Source organism: Anolis sagrei, chromosome 2 (assembly GCF_037176765.1).
Source record: "Anolis sagrei isolate rAnoSag1 chromosome 2, rAnoSag1.mat, whole genome shotgun sequence".
NCBI lineage: Eukaryota > Metazoa > Chordata > Lepidosauria > Squamata > Dactyloidae > Anolis > Anolis sagrei.
The window spans coordinates 245,977,470-246,002,400 of record NC_090022.1 but is presented as its reverse complement, the minus strand read 5'-3'; the positions used below and the strand labels follow the sequence as shown (position 1 = coordinate 246,002,400).

At 40.5% G+C, this 24,931-nt stretch overlaps 1 protein-coding gene across 1 annotated transcript in view; it reads right to left on the bottom strand.

Annotated features, from left to right (window-relative positions):
• The window catches only part of TMEM232 (transmembrane protein 232), a 152,655-nt gene that overhangs the window by 3,639 nt on the left and 124,085 nt on the right, over positions 1-24,931 (bottom strand). The window contains exon 12 of the mRNA XM_067464496.1: positions 1,477-1,570. Within this exon, the coding sequence (XP_067320597.1) occupies positions 1,477-1,570 (94 nt within the window). The remainder of the gene's footprint in view (positions 1-1,476; positions 1,571-24,931) is intronic.

The window sequence follows — 24,931 nt, the reverse complement described above, 5'->3', positions numbered from 1 at the left end:
TCTGCTGAATTTGCTGACCAAAAGGTTGGTGGTTCGAATCTGGGGAGCGGGGTGAGCTCCTCCTGGTAGGCCTAGCTTCTGCAAACCTAGCAGTTCGAAAAAATGCAAATGTGAGTAGATCAATAGGTACTGTCTTGGTGGGAAGGTAACAGCTCTAAATGCAGTCATGCTGGCCACATAACCTTGGAGGTGCCCATGGACAATTCTGGCTCTTCGGCTTAGAAATGGAGATGAGCACCACCCCCCAGAGTTGGACATGACTAGACTTAATGTCAGGGGAAACCTTTGCCTTTATCTTTACTTTGTGATTTTCAGGCAACTTCCGTTTTTAGTCTACAATTCACATAACTTCTCATTATTTGCTGCAGACTTTCATTGTCTGTTTCTTTTCACTAATATTTTTGTCATCTCAGTCACATATGTCACAGTTTTTGTATGAGAAATACTGGAGGGTATGAAAGTGTTCCTTTCATGACCATTAAAACCTGCTGAAATTTCCTATTTTGTATAACGTTTTAAGGGACAAGAGCACTGTCTCTTGTATCACCTGGCAATACTAGAGGCCAGTCATTTTCCATCCTATTGTGCCAGGCACTGGTCCCATACTTGTATTCATTGGCTAGAACTCCAGTTCTTGCCCACTTCATCCAGAACCTCTTCGCAGATCAGCAGCTAATAGACTGTGAATTGGTATGAGTACAAGGATCATCACTTTCAGTAGATCTTTTCTAAACTATCTAGAAGACTCATACAGATGGACAGGTAGAAATGGGAATTTTAAATAAAAAAACATTTGTTTTGCACCCACAGGCATTCACTGCCATGTTTTCAATCAGTCATGGTCATACTCATACACTCTTTTCTCCCTTTGCAACAAAAGGAAGATGCAAGGGCTTTCTTCAGAGCTGTTATCAATGAAGGTCCATGGGGGTCCTCTTGTATTAGCCCCATCTCAAGCATTTGTAAAAGAAGGAGGGGGGGGGGGTCCTGGGAAACGAAAAATTCACTGTTGAACCTGAACTCCCTGTCCTCTGCTCTAGAGCACTTTAGCATTTTTCAGCAATGATGCAGCACAAAATCCATTTTGAATTGTCATGGCAGGATACAGAACGGGAGCTTGAAGAAGTTATGTTTGAGAAACGCAACTCCCCAAATCTTCCCCAACCATAGTGCCAACCAACCATGCTGCCTGAGGTATTCCCAGAATAAAAATTCAAAAAAGTAATTTCATCAAGCTTTATACAGGACAACCCAATTATTTGGTTCCAGTCCTTAGAAATATACATAGAAGATATCAGGTCTTCATCGGATGGAGTCATGCCTCAGCCAATGTATAATTTTACAATATGGAAGTATATGCCCCATAATTCAGAAAAATAATTAAAGGGTTAGTAAAATCTATTTGTTGATAGCACCAAACTGTAGATTTCGAATATATAACATTAGATTTGTACAAGTATTATTTTAATGTCTTACCTGAACCTCAACAATTCTCCTTAGCTCCATATCTATGCGAGTGAAATAATCAGGATAGGGAGATTTGGGTATTCCAGCTTGCAAAAGTTCTTCCCTTAAGGAAAAGAGAGAGAGAGAGAGGGAGGGAGGGAGAGATCTATTATCCAACCTTGGAATTTCAGATTTCCATTCTGGAATTGCAAATTTTCATTCTGGAATTGTAGATTTCCATTTCCATTTGCAGATCACAGATTTCCATTCTAATCGAAATGATAAGTGTCTAAACCTCTCAAAATGTGTAAATAAATTCCTGCAAATACATACAGGGACCATATAATCTGTGAATAGTTCCATTATTGTTGGCGCTTTGGGGATTTTTTCCCCCCAACTGAACAAAATACACTGCTGTTTCACTATTTTTTCCCAAATGTATTGGTGCTTTGAACTGTATGCCTTGGTTAAACACATGAATGAAGCATGTTTAACTACTATATCCTCTTGAGATGTACATTTTTCTATGTGCACTTTTCAAATGTGCACATATTTTGATGCTTCCACATTCATCCATGAAAATGTAGATTGTACAACACAAATTGCAAGAAAAAAATCCATGTGGACAGATTCTTCACCTGCATCACTAATAGGGCCGGCCCTAGGAACACTGCTGATTACCTGAGTGGGAAGGCAAAATCATAAAGCAGGAAATAGCTTTATGATTATCCTGATATAATAATAATAATAATAATAATAATAATAATAATAATAATAATATGATATCTACTCACTAAAGTTTTAAAGGAAAGTCTTGTTCATTTAGCTTGTACACCACACCCTCCAAATGCCCCGATTTGGCAGGAACGCTCGCAATTAATCTTCTGTCCTCCCACTTTTTCAACTCCTTTGAAAATATCCTGGTTTAATTTCTGCCCTCTTTTGTCCTTCAGTTGCTGCAATCTGAGTTCAATTTGCAAAAGTAGTTTGCATTCAACTCAGGAGGGAGAAGGGAAGAGGAGGGGCAAAACTGATTCCTTCCAAGAAGACTCAGGCAGAAGGAAACTACTGCAGTGTCTCCTAGCTTGTGTGTTCTTCCTCATTGGTAATGTTTACCATCTTGATGACAAATATCCCACTTTTCACTTCTGAAGTGTTGGAGGAAATGGCCCAAAATGCTGGGGAGAAGGAGTGATTGAAGACGTCCCTTACAAAGAACAAATCAAATCACATTTTTCTCCTTCCACCTATGGGAATATCCAGTTTGCACAGGAACATTCAGTGAATTGGTCTCATATCCACAAATGGAAATAGTCTTTTACTTACAGGTCTATATACAACCCCTTGACTCCAAGGATTATAATTATGATTGTATGGCTATTGCAGCTGTTAGCCCTGTATTTTCAAACGAAATCATTGAGACTCCATGAACAATCTTTTTTAAAGGCCACTTTACCGTTTGACATTCAAGCAAAACTTTCCTTACAGCAAGACAAAACTGTGGTGTAAACATTCATCTTACCACTGACTTTGTCTGATAGGCCTTCCGATCAGTGTGTCCTCTGGTTCTAACTTACCAGTTTGTTCACTGCTTTTCAGACTCTTAGTTTGTGTCACTGAACTCTAAATTTGCTGCACTATCATTTTGGCAGAAAAAAAGAATTTGAAACACTTAGAAGGATTTTCCCTCCATTGGCATTGATTTTGTAGCACCCGGAGTGCCATTGGTAGCTTGGTAAGTGTACACACAAAATTGTTTTGAAATAATTTCAAATGACCCAGTGCATCATGACCCAGGAGGCGAAATAGGGAAAAATTGCAGTATTTCAAGAGAAGCAGAAAATAGACATTGTTTCTCTAATCAAACCCTCTTCTAGACTTCCATTCATAAGGATTCATTTTGAATCAAAACTGAAACTTTTCCTGAAGATTCCAAGAAACAACCCCACTGTTAATAATGATGATAGGGGATATAGCACTTGCTGTTCCATACTAACCAATAATATATTGGAAATCTGATTCTTGGCCAGAAGAAACAAAAAAAAAAAAACAGGAAGAAAATATCTTCTGTATTTGCTAAGTATTTCTGCAATTAAGCACAGGAAAGCAATGAAGTTTCATCAGTGCTTTCTGTGCTTTCCTTATAAAGGCCTAGAAGGAAATAGTACCGCAGCCCTACTTATTCCTCACTACATTTCAGCTTTGTTCAAAGCTTGGAATAGTTCCCTTTTTGACATGCAACTTCTTGACTTGCTCAGGTGCAGTTGGTTAAACTCTTGTGCCGGCAGGACTGCTGACCAACAGGTCAGCGATTCGAATCCGGGGAAAGTGGGTTGTGCTCCCTATGTCAGCTCCAGCTCCTCTTGCTGGGACATGAGAGAAGCCTCCCACAAGGATGGCAAAGAACATCAAACATCCGGGCATCCTCTGGAAAATGTCCTTGCAGACGGCCAATTCTCTCACACCAGAAGCAACTTGCAGTTTCTCAAGCTGCTCCTGACACAAGAAAAAAAAAAGGCAACATGCTCCAAAGCAAGGCCTGGCCCTATTTGTTACATAAACAAGACATGTTAAGAAGGAGAGAAAGGATAAACCCATAAGCTCAGCCCAATATTTTGGCTGCCTACCACAAACAGGGCAATCTTTTAAAAAGAAAGGCTTTGTTTGTTTGTTTTCGCTTTCCCATGATTTAGAAATTTAGAAGAAGCTTTTTCCCAGTTTCAAAAAGCTGCCGCTCACAGGAAAAGACAATAGTGAGGATATGTGTAAATCTAGTACCTTCCTTCACATTTCCTATACTTTGCCCATATTGTATATTTATAGTGAACTAGCAGTTCCCTGCCATGCATTGCTGTGGCCTATAGTAAGAATTTTTGAAGTAGAGGTAGCTATCTGGACTATTGTGAAAGAGAGGTACTACCGATTCCTTGCCTCCTTTTTCTTCCCCTTCCTCTTTCTCTCCTTTCTTCCATCTCTACCGCTTTCTTTCATTCCTTCCTTCACTCTTTAGTTCCATCTTTCCTTCCCTCTTTTCTTCCCCCCCCCCTTTCTCTCCTTATTTCTTTGTCTCATTCCCTCCCTGTTTCCTTCCTTCCTTCACTTTTTATTTCCTTTTCTCCTTCCTTCCTTCTTTACCTCTTTCCTGCCTTTCCTCCCCTCTTTCTTTCCTTTCTACTTTCTCTTCCTTGTCCAGGGAAGTCATGCTATCCCCACCCCCTCCACCTTTGTTTCTTTGTATTATATTTTGCTGTATTGTATTTTTGGGCTTGCCTTCATGTTTGCGGCCTTGAGTCCCCTTTGGGGAGATGGTGGTGGGGTAAAGGATATTATTATTATTATTATTATTATTATTATTATTATTATTATTATTATTATGCCTTGGTCAGACCACACCTGGAATATTGTGTCCAGTTCTGGGCACCGTAATTGAAGGGAGATGTTGACAGACTGGAATGTGTCCAAGGGAGGGCAACTAAAAGGGTCAAGTGTCTGGAGAACAAGCCCTTTGAGAAGCGGCTTGAAGAGCTGGGCATGTTTAGGCTGATGAAGAGAATGTTGAGAAGAGACATGATAGCCATGTATAAATATGAGAGGGGAATTCAAAGAGAGGAGGGAGCAAGTTTGTTTTCTGCTGCCCTGGAGACTAGGACGCGGAACAATGGCTTCAAGCTACAGGAAAGGAGATTCCACCTGAACATTAAGAAGAACTTCCTGACTGTGAGAGCTGTTCAGCAGTGGAACTCTCTGCCCTGGAGTGTTGTGGAGGCTCCTTCTTTGGAGGCTTTTAAGCAGAGGTTGGATGATCATCTGTCAGGGGTGGTTTAAATCTGATTTTCCTGATTCTTAGCTGGGGGTTGGACTAGATGGCCCATGAGTCTCTTCCAACTCTATGATTCTAGGATACACATAGTGTCATGTGTTACACACACCAGCTGCAATGCCGGTTTGCCTGTCTCATGCTTTACTAGTCTTTTATATGTTTTGAATATGTACTATTTTATTCTGAAAAGCTGCCATAGATCACCAAAGGATTCCTGACTTCTTCTTTTGTTTGTAACCAGATTTCCCCCTACACACACGTTTGAGCTTTATTTTTCATATATTTGTTGTTCTTTTCCAAATACAATCACTCTAATGATCTTAATTACAATCAATGGTGTGTATTATACTTCTAGGCTTTCTCCTCATTTCTGGATTTAGACGCTTGATTGTTTCAGCTGGGCTCGTGCCTGTAAATTAATGCTTCCCCGAGTTTCTCTTGATTGCTTCTTGCAACTGGATCACACTGTATGAGGGTGCTTTTCATTGTTGTTGTTTTTTTGTAATACCAAGAGATTGCTGAATTGTAATTTTTTTAATTTCAAGCAAGGACTTCATATTGACTTCCTGCTAGGCTGGTAATTGAAGTCATTTTATTTATGTTAAAACTGTCAAATAATAACTCTTTCAATCTGTACTATAGTGCTTTGCACACACAGTATGATGCTAATGGACATTAAACAATATGGGGGTGATGAGGCCTGACACTGCCTAATGTAAAGGGATACATGCTTCGGTACAAATATTGGGATTTTTCAAAAAGAAAAACAAGTTCTACTGTTTGCTTTAAGTGGACAGAAGCAGATAGGTGCAAAGCCTTTAAATCTTTTAAATGTATTTATTTATTTTGTCAATGGGCCTTGTGTAAAATGACACAAAAAGCAATAAGCCTTTGAAACATTGCCAACTTTTTCTGCCATTTCCCGCATAGTCTACCACTGGGAAATGTTATTTAGGTCGCCATACCTAACATCACTAGCACTGTCATGTCTACCTCAGCCTTAATTGCAGGTTCAAGTGCTCCCCAGCTGCACTTTAGCTATTATAGGACTCTGATTAGTCACAAGCATTCCTTCGATGGCAGTCAACTATGGATGTTTCACCCTATTTGAAAAAGGGCTGCTCAACTCTGCTGGCAACAGAAGACACTTTAAAAGATGGATCTTGCTCTCCTGCTATCTGGCCTTTCTCATCCAATTATTTGTGATCCATACACAATAACTTTGATCATTTGTTTCTGAATCTTGGAGTACAGCTGCAATTGTTATTTACATATGGTGAAAAAAATCACTACAAAGATTGCAGTGGGAACTATCACAGCACATAAGAGTGCATGCTTCATAGCATGATCCAAGTTCTAGCCAAACATTTCAAAGCTGTTTGTGACCTTCAATGATATGAAATTGAAAACACATGCAATTTTTGTAGCCCGATGCTAAAATTCACTTTCCAGAATTCTAATTGACTGAGAACAGTTTCAGATTTGCGCACACCCTTTTCTGGACATTATAATATGAATTGATAAATGCAATTATAGCAGGATTAGAGTGCCATTGGATAGAGCTAACTGCATGGTCATGTATTGAGATTGGATCATCTCTTTTCATTGATAGGGGGAAATCCCATTAAGAAATCCAGTAGTGCTGTTGTACTATCTCTCTACCTTGTACACTTCCATTCTTCTGCTGAAGTCCTTATATTATGAAGTGGTGGAAGGTTTCATGATAATGTTGAAACTGCCTAATTATGCAGTTCTGTTAAAAAGGGGGATATAAAAACCCACAGCATGCATCCACTGGGTAGGGCAAACACAGGTAGGAAACCTCTGAGGAGGACCGATCATGGGGATTCACACCAACAATGTGCCAACATTGTGCAACTGCGGTGAGGTGTGAAAGTGATGGTTCGAATGATTGATGTTTCCATTTATTTAAAGAACACAATCACAATGAGACAACAGGCTGGTTTGATAAAGTCCTTAGTCTGTGTATTTTCCAGAATTGGCCCATCAACTAAGCAAAGGAAGAAGTCCATCTCAAATGATGTAGCATCAGGGAAAGTGATCTTTCTTATCATGATAAGCGTCTCTCAATGCCTCATTCCTTCGTTTCTGTCTCCCATTACCTTGCCTACTTTCCTCTCTATCTCCACTGTGCCAGGGCTGAAAAGAATGTTCCAAAATAATTTTAAAAATTATAAAGAAACATGTTGCTCAGGTCTCAGGAACGAGGGTTGACTTATCCACAGGTCAACATAAGTATTGTACCTGAACTTTTACCAAAAACATGAGCCATCCCCTTCTCTGAGTAAAGTGGTGAAAAGCAAAAGCTTAATCTGTCCTGGAGAATCCTAAAATGATAGATCTTCTCTATTCTCCCATCCACAATACCACTTCTGGCTTTTTTGAATGCCTGAGCAGGGTGGACAGCACCCAAAGATTGCTGGCCCCCTGAGTTGCATATTGTATTATGTTTGGTATTGTTTGCTTTATGTCTATTTTATGAGAAAAAGCAGGATAGAAGAAGAAGCTCAAATCCTATTGATTTCAAGGGAATATCAGTTAATTTAAGCTTCATTGGATTTTCTCCATTTGACAAAATGCAAAAAAAAAAAGTGGGGGGGGGGGAGGGAAACTGAAGACCTGATTTTAAAAAGCTATATACTAATAATTTTCAAATTTCTATCACAACTTTTTTTCTGACTCAACTAGCTAGCAGACTACATTTGTGAACCATGAGTACTCACGGCTTCAGAGGGTGTAAAGTCGGCAAGAATTTATATTTTCTTAAGTTTCATTTTATGGATCAAGAAGTTGCCATTGCACGTTTAGGAATACAAGATATATTGTTCTCACAGATATTTCCCTAGAGCAGCAGGTTGATGATTTACTGAAGGCTGGTGAGAATCAATTCTGGGGGCCTTGCACTCACTTTAACAAAGACTGTTTCTTATCAAAATGGTATTCTTACTTTCTGCAACAAAACCATTTAATCTTCTTGACATAGAAGCATGGATATTTAGCCTTTGTGACCCCTAGCAAGTGTGTTTACATCTTGCAATACAATCCTTTCCTCACATTACACCAGCTGGACAAAGAAAAGAATAGGATATCTCCCATGTCAGCCATAAGGTTCATGTCTTATTGCTGCTGTGAAGTTATGGGTGCACAGAGGTAACATTATACAACTTTAAGTAACTGTAACTGCTACAATAGTATAACTATGATGGTATTACATTACAGTGTAATTACAATGATAACATATCTGATAGGGCTATTGATGTCATGATGGGTATCTCTGAGATCAGAAGCATCATGTCTCTGATATGAGAACAACCATGACAGAGGATTACTACATGGACATCTGGCTGGTCATTACAGAAAACAATACTGGAGTTGATAAGTTCTTAGCACTGAGTTCATGTAGTAATGGATACTTTCATACAACAGCCACTGTGATGTCCTCTTTGTAGTGTTTGGTACCATGATAGCTGTTTTTGTGGCCCGAAGTGAGATCTCATAGGACATGAAGGAGGAGGAGGAGGAGGAGGAGGAGGAGGAGGAGGAGGAGGAGGAAGAGGAGTTGTTGACAAAATCATTTTCAGTAGATTTCAGAACAAGGAAACATCAACACTGATTACTTATAGTGGATTGAGGACAGCTCAAAAATGCAGTGTATAAATTATGTGTGGTACAAACCTGAGCAGAAACACAAATTAGAGGATTTAAACTGGGATAAGCAAAATCAGGATTCTCGAAAATATGCCCTGTAATGCATCTGTGCACATAGGTGTAAATCTGATTACATTATGATTAACTTAACAAAATATAATTTCCCTTTTAATGCAGTATAACTGTCACTTGATTACTCTCACCACATCATAAAGGGCTAAAATCAGTGGCATGTGCCAATTGTACCCCATGTCACCCACAGAGCTGGTCGGTTCCCATCACATGAGGCTGTGGCGGCTCTGAGGATGAAGGAGGGTGGAGTCGGTGCATGCCACTGGCAGGGCAACACCAGAGAGCTCCCATGTTGTCATGCAACCTATAGGAGGAAGCCGCACGCACCACACATGCTTATGTTCCCCCCCCCCCCATGTGATCACCCTCACTTGGATCTAGGTGATGCGGGGCGCCTAATTCCCCCATGCTCATCTACGAACCGCAGCACCAACTGATGAGGTCATCAGAGTATGCAGCAGTCCTACTTATTAAGTGAGCTCATTGAACATAGTTTCAGTTATTTGCAAAGACATTTGAATACCACAGAGTAACACAGAAGGACTTAGCAATGTCTAGAGAAGTGTTCCCTCTTGGCCTCTGGCTTCTGCTGAAAGTTCCACATGGAATTGCACTGAAGGCCTCAAAATAACACTTCTCTGGGCATTTTTAGGTCCTCCAGAATGATCCCATGATGTGCTCGAGAAGGCAGCTCAAGGCCAGCTTATTCGTTTCAGATAATAAAAACAATGTTATGAAAAAAATCATGTTATACAAAGGATCCAGGAACTGATTTTTCACATAATATGTGGGCCTACTGTATATGATTATATGGGTTCGTTATAGTAATTGGTGGAAATATCATATGGTTCACATGTGGCTCACCATGTCGGTCTTATGCAGCAAAATGAAAATCATTAAGCTTCCATCACAGTACTAGAGCATCGCAGTATCAAATCAGCAGAAAACCACACTACCAGAGAATCACAGTATTACATCAGCAGAGAGCCACAGTATCGGTTATGTGATGCTCCGGTACTACAGTTCTAGGCGGATGTGATACTGCGATGCTCCAATATTGCAAAAGCTATTTTCTAACAAGAATGATAGTGAACTACTTTTAGACCATGGAACTACAAATGTAACTGTTTTAAAATTAACTTCCCAAGGTCTGCCAGTGTTACTGAGATCTCTTCTCCCACTTCCTCTGTAGCCACCAAACATGGCAGATATTTCTTTAGTTTAATCCCTTGACACATACATCCCTCAAACATTGAACAACGCAATCTTGAAATGTGTTTCAATAAGGAAGTGACAGATTCAATAAACCAAAAAGATTTCACACAACAACAAATTTAAAACTGGTGAATAAATGTAGTAAGGTACTTTAAAAAGCAATCGAGTCTCCAATAAACTAGGCCGCCTTCTGCTTATTATTATTACAGTGAAAAACTCGGGAAAGTTAAAAATATGATGAATGGTTAGTTGTTAAGAAATATGATTAGCTGACATAGATTTTATTCTGAGCACTGTTCTGATTAATGAACTAAAATGTGATAAACAAATGCTTATACAATAACCTCATTTTCAGCTTTGTTGGGCAGGAATAATAAATAATCATTCTGCATAATAACAGAAGGTGCAACCAAAAGGCACGGCTGCTTTTCAACTTCGACTCCTTTCAACAGGGCCTGCAACACATGGGGATTGGTTCTAGTATCATTCGATAGATGATACTTTCATGCTCATATCCCTACTAGCAAGTAAAAAAAAATACAATCATTCTTCTACATTTTTGGTTTTGACTTTTTCAGATTCGATTATTCATGAAATTGTTTTGGTAAACTCTAAGTCCTTCAGTGCAATTCTATAGTCAATTTCCAGCAGCAGTCAACCACAGAGTTATCCCAAAAAAAAAAAAAAAAAAACCATGACATTGAGAGATGTTTTCTTGGGTTAAAAAAGTAGCAATTTCTTTATTTGCATTTTCTGACATTCACAGGGCTCCTGTCCCCCTAACCCTGTTCATCTGACTGTATATATGGTGTATAATCCACATTCAACAAATATGTATGCATTGTCGAAGACTTTCATGGCTGGTTGTTGTAAGTTTTCCAGGCTGTATGGTCATGCTCCAGAAGTATTCTGTCCTGATGTATCACCTGTGCCTATGGCAGGCATCTTGAGGTTGTGGGGTCTGTTGGAAACTAGGAAAATTGGGTTTATATATCTGTGGAATGTCCACAGTGGAGCCATTGAAATCCACAAGTATGTGGAAAATTTCAACAGAAAGGAAGAAACCATGAAAATGAACAAAATCTGGCTACCAGTACTTAAAAGACTCTAAAATCATAATAGTAAATAAAGAACAACACTCAAATGCAGGGGAATTCCAGGCAAGAAACAATTAGGGCCAGCTAATCACCTCCCAACAAAGAATTCCCCCAGGCAGTAAGAAACCAGACCTTGAAACTGCTAACCCCTTAAATGTTAATCAAGTTGACCAATTGAAACATTCACACCTACTTCAAACAGACAAGAGTTATTTATCCCACCCTGGACATTCCACAAATATATAAACCCATTTTCTTATTTTCCAATAGACCTCACAACCTCTGAGGATGCCTGTCATAGATGCAGGCTAAACTTCAGGAGAGAATGCTTCTGGAACATATCCATACAGCCCAGAAAACTCACAACAATCCAATATGCATGCACTTGTGCTGGAGAAGGGGAGAAGTAAAATTCACATCTGGAAGACAGAGAATTGCTTTAAACTTCACTGCTTAAAACCTCTCATAAAATTTAAGTGCTTTCACTTTGATCTCACATCTGTGATTAATTCAGGATATAGCTTTATGTCCTATGTGATTCACAGTATGAAACATGTAATTTCTTTGGAAGATTTTGATATATTTTTTAGTACAGTAGTTATTTTACTGGTTAGGACGAAGCTGGGAAGGATCACTTGAACTCCAAAAATGTTACAGGCACAACCAGGAAATAAGAACCAAGGTGGGACATGCTCTGATAATTCCATTCAATTTTCTGTTAGTCGGCTGTTGCTTCATGGTTAGAGTTGTTATTAGTTGAAACGGGAAGAAAAATATTGTCAATATTCACTAAGGAATAAGGAACGGATGAAGCAGGGACCAATCTGGAAGTTCAAAGAGGCTGGAATAGCAATTACGACAGGTTCTGCATTGCTTTGGGAGTTTTTCTTTCAAAAAAATTCTCTTTTTTAAAAGGGATATATTTGCCTTCAAAAGCTAGATATATGAGTTTTTCTACTTTAATATCGTTGCCATGCACCATCTACTTATGGCTGCATTTGCATATAAATCCTATGACTACTCATGAGCAGACTTGCTGCTACCCAAGGGATTATTTGTAAATGAGTACTTTCTAGCCTGCTTTGACAGTATGTGTTTTTCCTTCTTTTTATAAAGGAGGTTACAAAACAGCATCTTGAACAGAAAATTTCCCGTGGTAGATTTTCCCAAAACAAGAAATGACACATAGGCTGCAATCCTATAACAATATACAAGTGAGTAAGCCTAGCGATCTCAGTAAGATTTCCTTCAAAGGAAACATATACTGGATTGCACCATTAAAAATGCAAACAGTATTTAAAAATCAATGGAAATTGTTGTTGAATACATTTTCCTCAATGCCTCCTTTTTCTCTGATAACCAACCTATCAAGTGATTTCTACAATTCCTACTGAACTGTATACAATGAAATTGAAAGAATGATTGAGACAATCATTCATTGTAGAATCAATGTGGAATGAAAAGATCTGTGTGGCTTCCATAGCCATTCCACCTAATGTAATACAAGTTTTTTTGTGCCATCTACCTTTGAACTATAATTCTTTCTGCGGCAATAGGAAGAGAAAACAGTAGTGATAATCCAGCCATTTTGGTTTAACTGAAACTTGTTGAGGCTGTGGATCCTATGACCATTTAGATTTTAGTCTTCAACTTCCACAAGCCTCAGCTAGCATGGCCAAGAGTCAGTGATGCTGGGAGCTGTAGTTCAGTGACTGGAGAACCACATATTCCCCATCTCTGTCCCCCACATTCGTGCTCTAGTGAGGTACAGCATAGCCACTGCAGTATTGATAGTATAGATAAAATGAAATGTAAAGAATTGCTGATTATGGACACATTCAGCTCCAGTTTTGCCTTCTTTCTCAAAGGGCTAAAATATACAGTAAGTTTTATGTATAGCAGCATTTTAATATGTCAGTGTTCTCTTTTTAAAAAGTAGCAATTGTGATGTACAGGGCTGGGACCATTGATTGTTGGTGAAGAAAGGATGTTATTCTTTTTCCTATGCTATTTCTTCTATTTTCCTCAGTTGCAAGTTGCCATTGATACTGGTAGAGATCCAGTTCTGAGAATACCAATACATCTGGTAGGAAGTAATATGGTGCTGGAAATATGTTGTCAAACAGACATTTTGAAGTTATTTATACTGCATTCGAAATAAAGGGTTGTTGCGTCTCATTACACAGTGCTATTGTGATAAAGCACATAGTTACTGATTAGGATGAAAGACCCTTTTCCCTCCAAAAATTTCAACCCTGACAACATGACCAATTATTATTATTTTGTATCAAAAGCATTGCATAAATTAGTATAAAACTGATAAAAATAGAAGGAGCGCAGGCGGCTAAATATCTTTTGGCCAAAAATGGGCAACAGCAATGGCATTGTCTGTAGGCTCCCACAATTCTTCTTCTGTACATGAGGCAGAGCACAGTGGACAAGCATACAGGTGTGGAGTTGTCTGTTCTGTTCCACAGTCACACAAGGTGTGGGATTCTTTTAGGTAGTGCCATTTTGCCAGGTTGTCTTTTGATCTGCCCACTCCACTTCTGAGCCTGTTCACGGACTTTCAAGTTGTCCATTCTTGGTTTGCCCCTGGGGGAAGACCCTCGTGGGGGGCCATCCAGTTGGGATTTCCTGGTTTAGCTGCCCGGAGGGATACCCTTGCTGTTGCTGGGGGGATGCCAAGAGGAGTGGTAGTTCTCATAAAGCTTTTCCTTGATTTGAGTCTACTGGGAGAAGGCTGATAGCCATGTAGTAGATGGCTTTCACAGTGTTCAAACTTATTTCTCTCACATTTAGCACCAGGACTGTGGCACAGTTGGCTGGGAGTCAGATGCATTAAGATCACTACTGACCGAAATGTCATGAGTTCAAAGCCAGAGTGAGCTTCCGACCAATTTGTGTAGCTTGTTGTCGACCTTTGTAGCTCGAAAGATAGTTGCATCTGTCAAGTAGGAAATTTAGTACCACTTATGTGGAGAGGCTAATTTAGCTAATTTATGAGGCTATAATAATCTCCAGCAATCATGCGGGGAATAAGGAAGTACTTCATCAGTGTCGCAGATGAACGGTGAAGCAACAGCTCCCCTGGTGGCCAGAAAACGTTGGAATGTTAAATAGCCTCTGACTATCTATATATGTTGTATTCTAGAGTTTATCAATGGGTATAGGTTATCCCTGACTGGACTGCCGCGTCCAGTGGGGTCACCACCCTGCGGCCAAAAAAGGAAAATGAACTTCGGTACGTGGAACGTACGGACTCTGATGGACAACAGTGGCAGTGAACGCCCCGAACGCAGAACTGCCATAATTGCAAGGGAGCTGGGACGCTTCAACATCGACATAGCAGCCCTTCAGGAGACCCGGAGAGCAGGAGAGGGACAGCTGAAGGAAGAAAAAGGAGGCTACACCTTCTTCTGGAAGGGACTGCCCGAAAAAGACCAAAGAATGCACGGAGTTGGCTTCGCCATCAGAAATGATCTGATGAAACATCTGTCCAAAGCACCCACTGGCATCAATGAATGACTCTCAACCCTCCGAATCGATCTTGCCAAAAACCAACGGGCAACCATCATAAGTGCCTATGCACCAACACTAGATGCTGACAAGGACATCAAGGAGAAATTCTACTGTCAGCTGGACAACGTCCTATCAGGGATACCTAAGGAGGACAAAATCATCCTCCTGGGGGACTTCAATGCAAGAGTTGGGCGAGACTTCGACCTGTGGCCAGGAACCATCGGAAAAGACGGGGTTGGAAACAGCAACTCAAATGGCATCCTGCTTCTCACCAAACGTGCAGAGCACAACCTTGTCATCACCAACACGCTCTTCCGTCAGAAAAACAAGTTCAAGACATCATGGAAGCACCCCCGGTCAAAGCATTGGCACCTCTTAGACTATGTAATCACACGTGCCAGAGACCGCCGTGACGTGCTCCTCACAAGAGCCATGACAGGTGCTGACGACTGCTGGACTGACCACAGGCTAATTCGATCCTCGATGGCTATCAAGATCGCTCCCAAGCGCAGACTCCAAGGAAGGAAGACAAGGCGCAAAATGAACACCCAAGCCCTTCAGGAGCCCTCCAGACGAGCCCATCTCCAAACAGCACTCAAGGACCATCTAGCTACAGTACACCCCGAAAATGTTGAGGAACATTGGAACAAACTGAAGACCTCCATCATCCAAGCCTGCGAAGAAACTATTGGATACCAAGCCAAGAAACATCAAGAATGGTTTGATGAAAATGACATCGAGATCCAACAGCTAATTGACAAGAAAAGGAAAGCCTTCCAAGCATGGCAGAGAGACATCAACTGTGCTGCTAAGAAAAAGATCTATGCCAGTGCAAAAGCTGAGGTCCAAAGAAGGACAAGAGAACTCAAGAACATCTGGTGGACAAAGAAGGCCGAAGAAATCCAACACCTGGCAGATACCCATAATTCTCAGGGATTTTTCAAAGCCACAAAGGTCATCTACGGACCAAGAAACCATGGCATACAGCCTCTACGCTCATCAGATGGAACCAAACTCCTGAAGGACCAAAACTCAATTGCACTACGTTGGAAAGAACACTACCAAAGCCTCCTGAACCGCAGCTCCAATGTGGCCGAAGAGGTCCTCTCATAAATCCCACAACAACAAACCAGGGATGAGCTTGCAGCACTGCCTAGTTTGGAAGAAGTCAGCAATGCCATCAGCCAACAGAAGAATAACAAAGCCAGTGGACCAGATGGGATCCCTGCTGAAATCTTTAAAGAGGGAGGACCTGAGCTGACACACCAACTCCACCAGCTCATAGAAAAAGTGTGGGTGACCGAGAAAATTCCAGCAAATTTCAAGGACGCCACCATCATCACCCTCTTCAAAAAAGGGGAAAGAACAGACTGCGGAAACTATCGAGGTATCTCCCTTCTAACCTCCGCTGGGAAAATCCTCGCAAGAATCCTTGCAAACCGCCTTCTGCCCCTCTCAGAAGACACCCTCCCAGAATCCCAGAATGGCTTCCGCCCCTCCAGAGGAACCGTGGACATGATCTTCACTGCATGACAGCTCCAAGAAAAATGCAGGGAACAAAACCAACCTCTGTACATGGCATTCATCGACCTTGCAAAGGCATTCGACACAGTGAATCGCAGCGCTCTCTGGACCATCCTCCACAAAATCGGGTGCCCTAACAAATTTGTGAACATCCTGCGGCTCCTCCATGATGACATGATGGCAACAGTTTTGGACAGCAGTGGCTCCCAAAGTGACCCATTTAAGGTGGAATCGGGTGTCAAACAGGGATGTGTTATTGCCCCAACTCTATTCTCCATCTTCATCGCTATGATACTTCACCTTGTTGATGGGAAGCTTCCCACCCGAGTGGAAATAATCTATCGGACAGATGGCAAGCTATTCAACCTCAGCAGACTGAAAGCCAAAACCAAGGTTACAACAACATCTGTTATAGAACTCCAGTATGCTGATGACAATGTTGTCTGTGCGCATTCAGAAGAAGATCTACAAGCCACTCTAAACACCTTCGCAGAAGCATACGAGAAGCTCGGCCTGTCACTGAACATTGAGAAAACCAAGGTGCTGTTCCAGCAGTCACCAGCCAATCCCTCTCCAATGCCAGTAATACAGCTTAATGGTGTAACATTAGAAAATGTGGACCATTTCCGCTACCTTGGCAGCCACCTCTCCACCAAAGTCAACATCGATGCCGAAATACAACACCGCCTGAGCTCTGCAAGTGCAGCATTTTCCAGAATGAAGCAGAGAGTGTTTGAGGACCGGGACATCCGTAGGGAGACCAAGGTGCTTGTCTATAAAGCTATTGTCCTCCCAACCCTGCTCTATGCCTGTGAGACGTGGACTGTCTACAGACATCACATGCAACTCCTGGAACGATTCCATCAGCGCTGCCTCTGGAAAATCCTGCAAATCTCCTGGGAGGACAAGCGGACAAACGTCAGTGTGCTGGAAGAAGCAAAGACCACCAGCACTGAAGTGATGGTCCTCCAACATCAACTCCGCTGGGCCGGCCACGTTGTCCGGATGCCTGACAACCGTCTCCCAAAGCAGTTGCTCTACTCCGAACTTAAGAACGGAAAACGAAACGTTGGTGGACAGGAAAAGAGATTTAAAGATGGGCTCAAAGCCAACCTTAAAATCTCTGGCATAGACACTGAGAACTGGGAAGCCCTGGCCCTTGAGCGCTCCAGCTGGAGGACAGCTGTGACCAGCAGTGCTGCAGAATTTGAGGAGGCACGAGTGGAGGGTGAAAGAGAGAAACGTGCCAGGAGGAAGGTGCGTCAAGCCAACCCCGACCGGGACCGCCTTCCACCTGGAAACCAATGCCCTCACTGCGGAAGAAGATGCAGAGCAAGAATAGGGTTCCACAGCCACATACGGACCCACAAGGAAACCCATAATGGAAGACCATCTTACTCGTCCAACGAGGGATCGCCTAAGTAAGTAAGTAAGTAAGGTTTAAGACATCCTGTGATTATTCTGCAAGTTTCATTCAATGCTATGTTCACCTGCTTTGCATGGGCAGACTTATGCCAAACAGGACAGACATACTCAGCAGTTAAGGCTTACTCAAGGCTTACTCAAGGCTGATATGACCAATGATAAGAGCTTATTATGCAAAGTATCCAAAGGGCCAAAGATTTCCAACCCTAGTATCTATTTATTTTTTATTCTGTCTTTTGGTCTGGTCTACTTTGCACATTTCCTGTTATATAGAAAAAATAAATTACACATAATATGTTGTAGTAGAGCCTGCGAGTAACGATGCTAACAGTAGTTTGGGCACTAGAAGGGGAAAGAGGTTTACTTGGGAGCAGGAATCTGATGATGAGCAACAGAGGAAAAGGATCCGGGAGATACTTATGGCACCCTCAGATGAGGAGTCATTTGAGGGTTTCTCTGGGGATGATGGGTCAACAAGTGAAAAGGAGGAAGGAAACATCATGGATTGGTCTAAGGCAGTGGATCTCAACCTGGGGTCCCCAGATGTTTTTGGCCAACTCCCAGAAATCCTAACAGCTGGTAAACTGGCTGGGATTTATGGGAGTTGTAGGCCAAAAACATCTGGGGACCCCAGGTTGAGAACCACTGGTCTAAGGCAAGGGAAAGGGCTACTCGGGAGCAGGAGTCTGATGAGGAACAACAGAGGAAGAGGATCCGGAATATACTTACTGCTCCGACAGATGAGGATTCATTCGTGGGTTTCTCTGGGAATGATGGGTTAAGAAGTGATGAAGATGGGGATGACACATTCGACTGGACTAAGGTGAAAGAGGTACAAGCTGTATGTGCGGAGCCAATGTCCAGTGATACATTTGTAGGGTTCTCTGGTAATGAGGACTTGCAATTGGGGAATACATCTGAGTCTTGGGGGGATCTAAGTCTTGACAGAAGATGGAGAAGGTGGAGAGATGGGAGTAGGAGTTCACGTGTGGAGTCAAGAACAGCTGCAAGGGATAATGATGGGGTGGAGGTCAGCTCATCTTCTGGTGATGATGTGTAAGATAAAAGTAGGTTCAGAAATGATGAATCTTTGCAGAAGGCAAAGTGTTGGTATATGTGTATTCGGTACTGTCTGAACTTGTCGCTGCCTGTTCTGTGTTGGCGTTGGGTTTGGGATCTGCAGGTTGCTGCTCCAGTTCATGTGTGCTTCGACTCGGCTTGGATTCTCGTGAGTGTGGATTTTCCCCTTCCTTGACCTTTGACCGATTTGACTACAACGCTGCTTCTGTGGACTTTGGAACTTTACTACTTCAGATTCTGCTTGCTACGATCCTGGACTTTGTTTGACTACACTTTCTTCCCTGCGGCTTCTCTGTTTTGTTAACCATTTGCATGCTGTGCTGTTTTGTGTAACCTTTGGAATACCTTGTTTAATCTGGTTCTTTTCTCCGGATAATCCAGATTACTGCTTTGGTTAACCTTTTTGAACCAGGACTGGTTTTTACCTTTGAGTTTTGACCACAGACATTTAGTTAAGTGTCTCTGAATCTTTTTCCTTTGCTTAATAAACTCTGTTTTGAGAACTAACTCTGGGTCTGGCCCTTTAAGGCGTCTGTGTTCTGACATAATATGCTGACAATTAATTTGTACATATTTGGAGGGGAGGGATAACTTTCTTCCAGCTTTGTTCCCCTGCTTAATAGTTTCAGCAATTGTCTCATGAACGTCTTTGAAGCCTTTCTATATTAGACTTTCCCTTCCTTCCATGCCGTTATCTACCTGAAAAAATATAAGGGTTTTTTTAACATATACAATTGAAATTCATAGTTTTGCTTTATAAACAATCTGTTTGAATGCATGGCTCACTCTTTTCTCATACTCCTTAAGACAAATCTTCCTATGGCTGTAATTTAAAAAGCCTTTTGCAGACAGAAAAATTGATTTTTGCATCTGGTTTTGAGGTGACAGAAGAATTAATTACTCTGATTTTGAATTAAAATGTCTTTATTCATACAGTTTATGAGACCCAGGGGTTCTATAAAGATCTCAGCCCAATATAAGATTTGGATAATACAATCCATGTTCTATGAATTATTCAAGTCATAGTTATATCCTTATATAATAAAGCACCATTCAAATGGGGGGGGGGGGGCACACCTAATGCTATATCCCTGCCCTTTCCCAAAAGTAGGCAACTTGATTTAGAGAAATGTACAGAATTGATTAGGAAACTATTATTTTTGGTTGAATTATCTGGCCACAAATACAATTGACAATCTTTTACTGGATGCTATGTATTTTGGTTAGAGCAGTGGTTCTCAACCTGTGGGTCCCTAGGCATTTTGGCCTACAACTCCCAGAAATCCCAGCCAGTTTACCATCTGTTAGGATTTCTGGGAGTTGAAGGCAGTAGCATCTGGGGACCCACCGGTTGAAAACCACTGGGTTAGGGAAACTTAAATCCTTGCATATGTCCACCAATCCCAAAAAAATATTTTAATGTACATGACAATTATTCATGTAGCATTATATGAATAAAACTAATGACAGAAGTTGAAAAGATTAATCTGAGGTCTAAAACCTTTAGACTCAGCTAATGTGGTCATTTCTTTGTTATTGTCAGGTTCTGATTTCATGCAACCTATCCACGGAGCCTACCCTTGCACATTTCACAGAGGAATACCAGGGTACATGTGGCCAAGCAACATCAGAGTAAGGTCAAGATGGAAAACGTTATTAATGAGGAAGGATACACAGGTTAGAAGAGGCTGCAGCAGTTTATTTTTTTTCCTGAGCCTATTATTATGTTTATTTATACCCCGCTTTTTCTCTCCACAAAGAATACTCAAAGCCGCTACTGGGAACAGCAAGATTTTACCTCCTCCTCCCTTTTCCAACATGGTTCACTGAATTCAAACTAATTTTGCACTTTGAACTCCGTTTGCAGCAACTGAAGTAAACTGAAGACAAAGGGAGAAAAGAGGAAGTGGGAGGAGCACAGTCAAGATGATCCCAGTGATGATCGGCACTCTGGGTGCAGTGCCTAAAGACCTTGGTCTGCACTTAAACACACTCAGCGCTGACAACATTACCATCTGTCAGCTGCAAAAAGCCACCCTACTGGGATCTGCATGTATTATTCGCCGACGTGTGATCCAACCAGCATAGTGATCTTATTTGCTGTGTACTAATCTTGTTGTGTTTCAAATAATAATAATTTATTTATATACCACCCTATTTCCCCAAAGGTATCCAAGGAAGTAAAGACAAAAGGAAGTTGGTCTTCTGAGAACATGCCTTCAAAGAAACCTAGCTTGGTATTACACTATATTTGCAATGTTTTTATGACCATTACAACCATACAAGATAAAGACAATTGAAGTAGAGTAGCTCATAGCAGGATGGTGGGACAAAATAAAAAGCTTTGCAAATGCCAGCTATCATCTCAATACTCACTCCAACAGTCCAACAATGATATCAACAGCTAGGAATTTCACCTTATCTTTGTAGTCTTACTTGAACGTTTTTCTAAAAATACATAAAACTTTTTCTGTTAAAGTTTTATTTGTAGATTTTTAAATGAAGTTTTAATCCTAGTGGCCAGTGATAATTTTGAATGTGCACACATTTCAGTGTTTATGGAAAGAACAGTGTTTTTGGTTCTATTAAAGAAGTAGTCTCTGTAAACAACTGATACTTGAGTAGATATATACATAATCCTAGCAAAATAATGAGACTCCTATTTTTAAAAAATTAACATATACCGTATTTATGTACAAGCTTATGTGAATTTGATCAGACTTTATTACATTTTATTATATCTAATTGATGGATGTCAATGTTGTTTCTAAATCTTTCTTCTTGTCCCTTTTCTAAAATTATATTTTCCTCACCTGTGTGGAATTCTCTTTGGAGATAGAGGTGATTTATTTATTGATGGAAACTTTGTTGTAAAACATAGTAATTTAACACGGCTACAACAGAATTTTGCTTCTCAGATATGTATTAATGTCCATCTGTTGTCTATTAGCATATTATTTTTAATGCATAGTTCAGAATTATTCAGTAAGGCAGCTGTTTTAATGTTGGATGTTAGAAACCAGGAGAAATGCTTTTAATATATCACCTCAGATCTCAGCTCCATGGGAAGGCAACTGTACAGTCACTTTCAATTTGAATTAGATACATGCTATAAAAACGTAATTGCATTCATCCTGCTAGAAGTCTCCATTTGTGGTTTTGTCATCATATACTTTTTATTGTGCTGACATCCATTTATATATGTGTTGTACCAAAGCATTTTAACTCTCTAGATGTAATACAAATAATTTTATTTTTACCTGAAGAGGACTTCAAGCAGAAGCTATGGCTTGAAATGTAAAACTAGTCTTCCTAGATTGTTTGATTAGAGAGAGATAATGGTATAACCTAGCCAGGGTTCAAATTTCTGTACAGCTATTCGCACAATGAGGCAGGATACACACTACAGAATGTTAGCAGTTTGACAACACATTAACTGGCATGGCACAATGCTGTAGAATTTGTTTGTTTGTTTTGTTGGCTTGTTTTTTAGTTTTATGAGATATTTACCTGTCTCTGTCAGAGATCTCTAATGCCACAGAGATGACACATCCCCAGATTCCATAGAATGGAGCCATGCCGATAATATGGCAATTTTAATCTGGCGAACTATTTCTTAACTATTTCAATGTATATGAATGTATTTATTATGTATTGTCGAAGGCTTTCATGGCCAGAATCACTGGGTTGTTGTAGGTTTTTTCAGGCTATATGGCCATGGTCTAGAGGTCTAGACCATGGCCATATAGCCTGAAAACACCTACAACAACCCTATTTATTATGTGTTTTATATCATGTTTGGCATTGAATTGTTTCCTGTTTGGAAGCCGTTCTGAGTCCCTCCTTGGAGGTCGAGAAGGACGAGGTATAAATGCCTGAAATAAATAAATGAATGAAGGAATAAATAAATAAATAAATAAATAAATAAATAAAATGCCAATTCTGTATGGTCTGAGGTCACCTTGGGCTACTTATAAGACCTCGTCTTAACCTACTTTGCAGACAGGAAAACCTATACACATTTCTTCAGAGGAAATGTGAGATAAAAATGGAGAAAAACACTTCTTGATAACTTCTACATCAAATAGCTAAGTTAATAGTTTATAATTAAAATAAACTATTTGTGTCAACTGCATTTTGTGTGGCCAGAATCCAAACAAATATGCAATCAATTATAGCCAATCAAGGGTATTTTGGAGCCATGCTTCTTGAGTAATTATCTTCTACTGACATGAAAAGCTATTCTAAATGTGACTGTAACATTGCTGCCATTCAAAGGAATGAAGTCAAGTGCATGCCAAGTCCTGGGGAATATTTAAAGTAGATTTTTGGAACCTAGCTACCTGAACATACTGTTAAATGTCATATGTAAGGTTGATTCAGGAGAGATGTATCCTTTGGAAAATAAATAATAATATACAGGATCTGGTGGGCTTTTCTTTCTTGGCTGCAATATAAGGGGTTTTGAAACCCACATCTCCCTTGAGACAATTATGGCGAACTACTGCAGTGTCTCCTCATTAAGCAAGGATCAGGACCTTTTCCCTTGTCCAAGAGATGTGTTCCAATCTGCTTTAAATTTTCCAGGGATTAGGCTACCAGCCTCTCTTCTGGAAGGACTGTAGGGTACAACTTTGTGCCTGCCCTGATGGAGAAAAGTCAGGCCTTCGATGAATGAGACAACACCATAGGACCCTGGATGGAAGTTGAGGTAGATCCATCTTAATAGGACGACTGACCACTGTAGTTTTATATATAGTGTTTTTAAAATTGTTTTTGTAATTGTGATATATGATATTTTAATGAGTGTATATGTTTTTATGGCTGGAAACCGGGGTGAGTCCCTCAGTGAGGCTGAGAAGCTCGGTATAGAAAACTGTTAAATAAATAAATAAATAAAATATTACAGCGTTCCCTCACTATATTGCAGTTCGCGGACTCACTGTTTCGCACGGAAGGGGAAGAGGGAAAAGGAAGAGGAGGGCTTGCTTCCTTTCCAATGGTTCAGAGTTGTGCAAGCTGAAGGCACCAGAAGATCGTGTGGGGAAGGAGGAGGGGGGAAAGGAGAAGGAGAAGGAGGGCTTGCTTCGCTGGAGTGAGTAGAAGAGTCAGTTCTTTTTAGGTTCTCCCAAGATGGGGTAAATTCTTGTCTTTCACCACTCTACTCAAAGAAGATGGTTCCAATATTTGGTAAGAGTTAAGGTACACTACTCACATTGATCCACGGATATGTTAAGGTTTTTGGGTTGTTTTTTTTAATGAATTTCTAGACTTATTCATGAGTATATTCTTGTTGATATAACTGCCATGCTATTGTTCAAGAGAGGAAGCCTACCAACCAAAAAGGTGACAATTTCACTCACTGGGAGAGAAGGCAGGAAGAAACTCCATGGGATTCTGAAAGGTTAAGTGACAGATAGGCAGACAGGCCTCTTCATATGTGAACAACATTCACAATGGCAATCTATCTAAAACTGGCTGAAAACAACTGCATATCTGTGAAAAGTGTGTTCAGATCACATCCAGAACTGATTTTGCAATTATCATTTAGCAAAGAGAAATGTGCCTAGCAAAGTCATTAGTTACACTATCAAAATCTGTAATAGCATATGGTGAATGATTGACTATGATATCACAGAATAGAATGAGATACAGTCTGCAGATCCAGGGGTAATTAACATGGCTAAACAAAAATCTGATAGGATTGTCAGACAGAGGGTTAAATTAATGACAATGCTGCCTTGGTAATTCCAGCTCAACAGATCGGACCTTAGACAAATAATTTAATTTCCTTTTAATGGATTTCCTTCATCTGCAAATGAGAGTTGCAATGTTTATTCCCTTCTACATGATTTTTCTATGTGATTAGCAGGGTGAGGGTGTCTGTTGCTTGTTTTCAATTTTCTGAAATATATGTACTCATCATAATCATTCTGTTTAGGCCTGCTGGCATCATTCAAATAACCATAGATTTCTTGTACACAATCCCATACATATTTACCTCCTTGAAAATCACATTGCTTATCCACTTTGGGCTCACTACAACCAATATGGTCAGTGT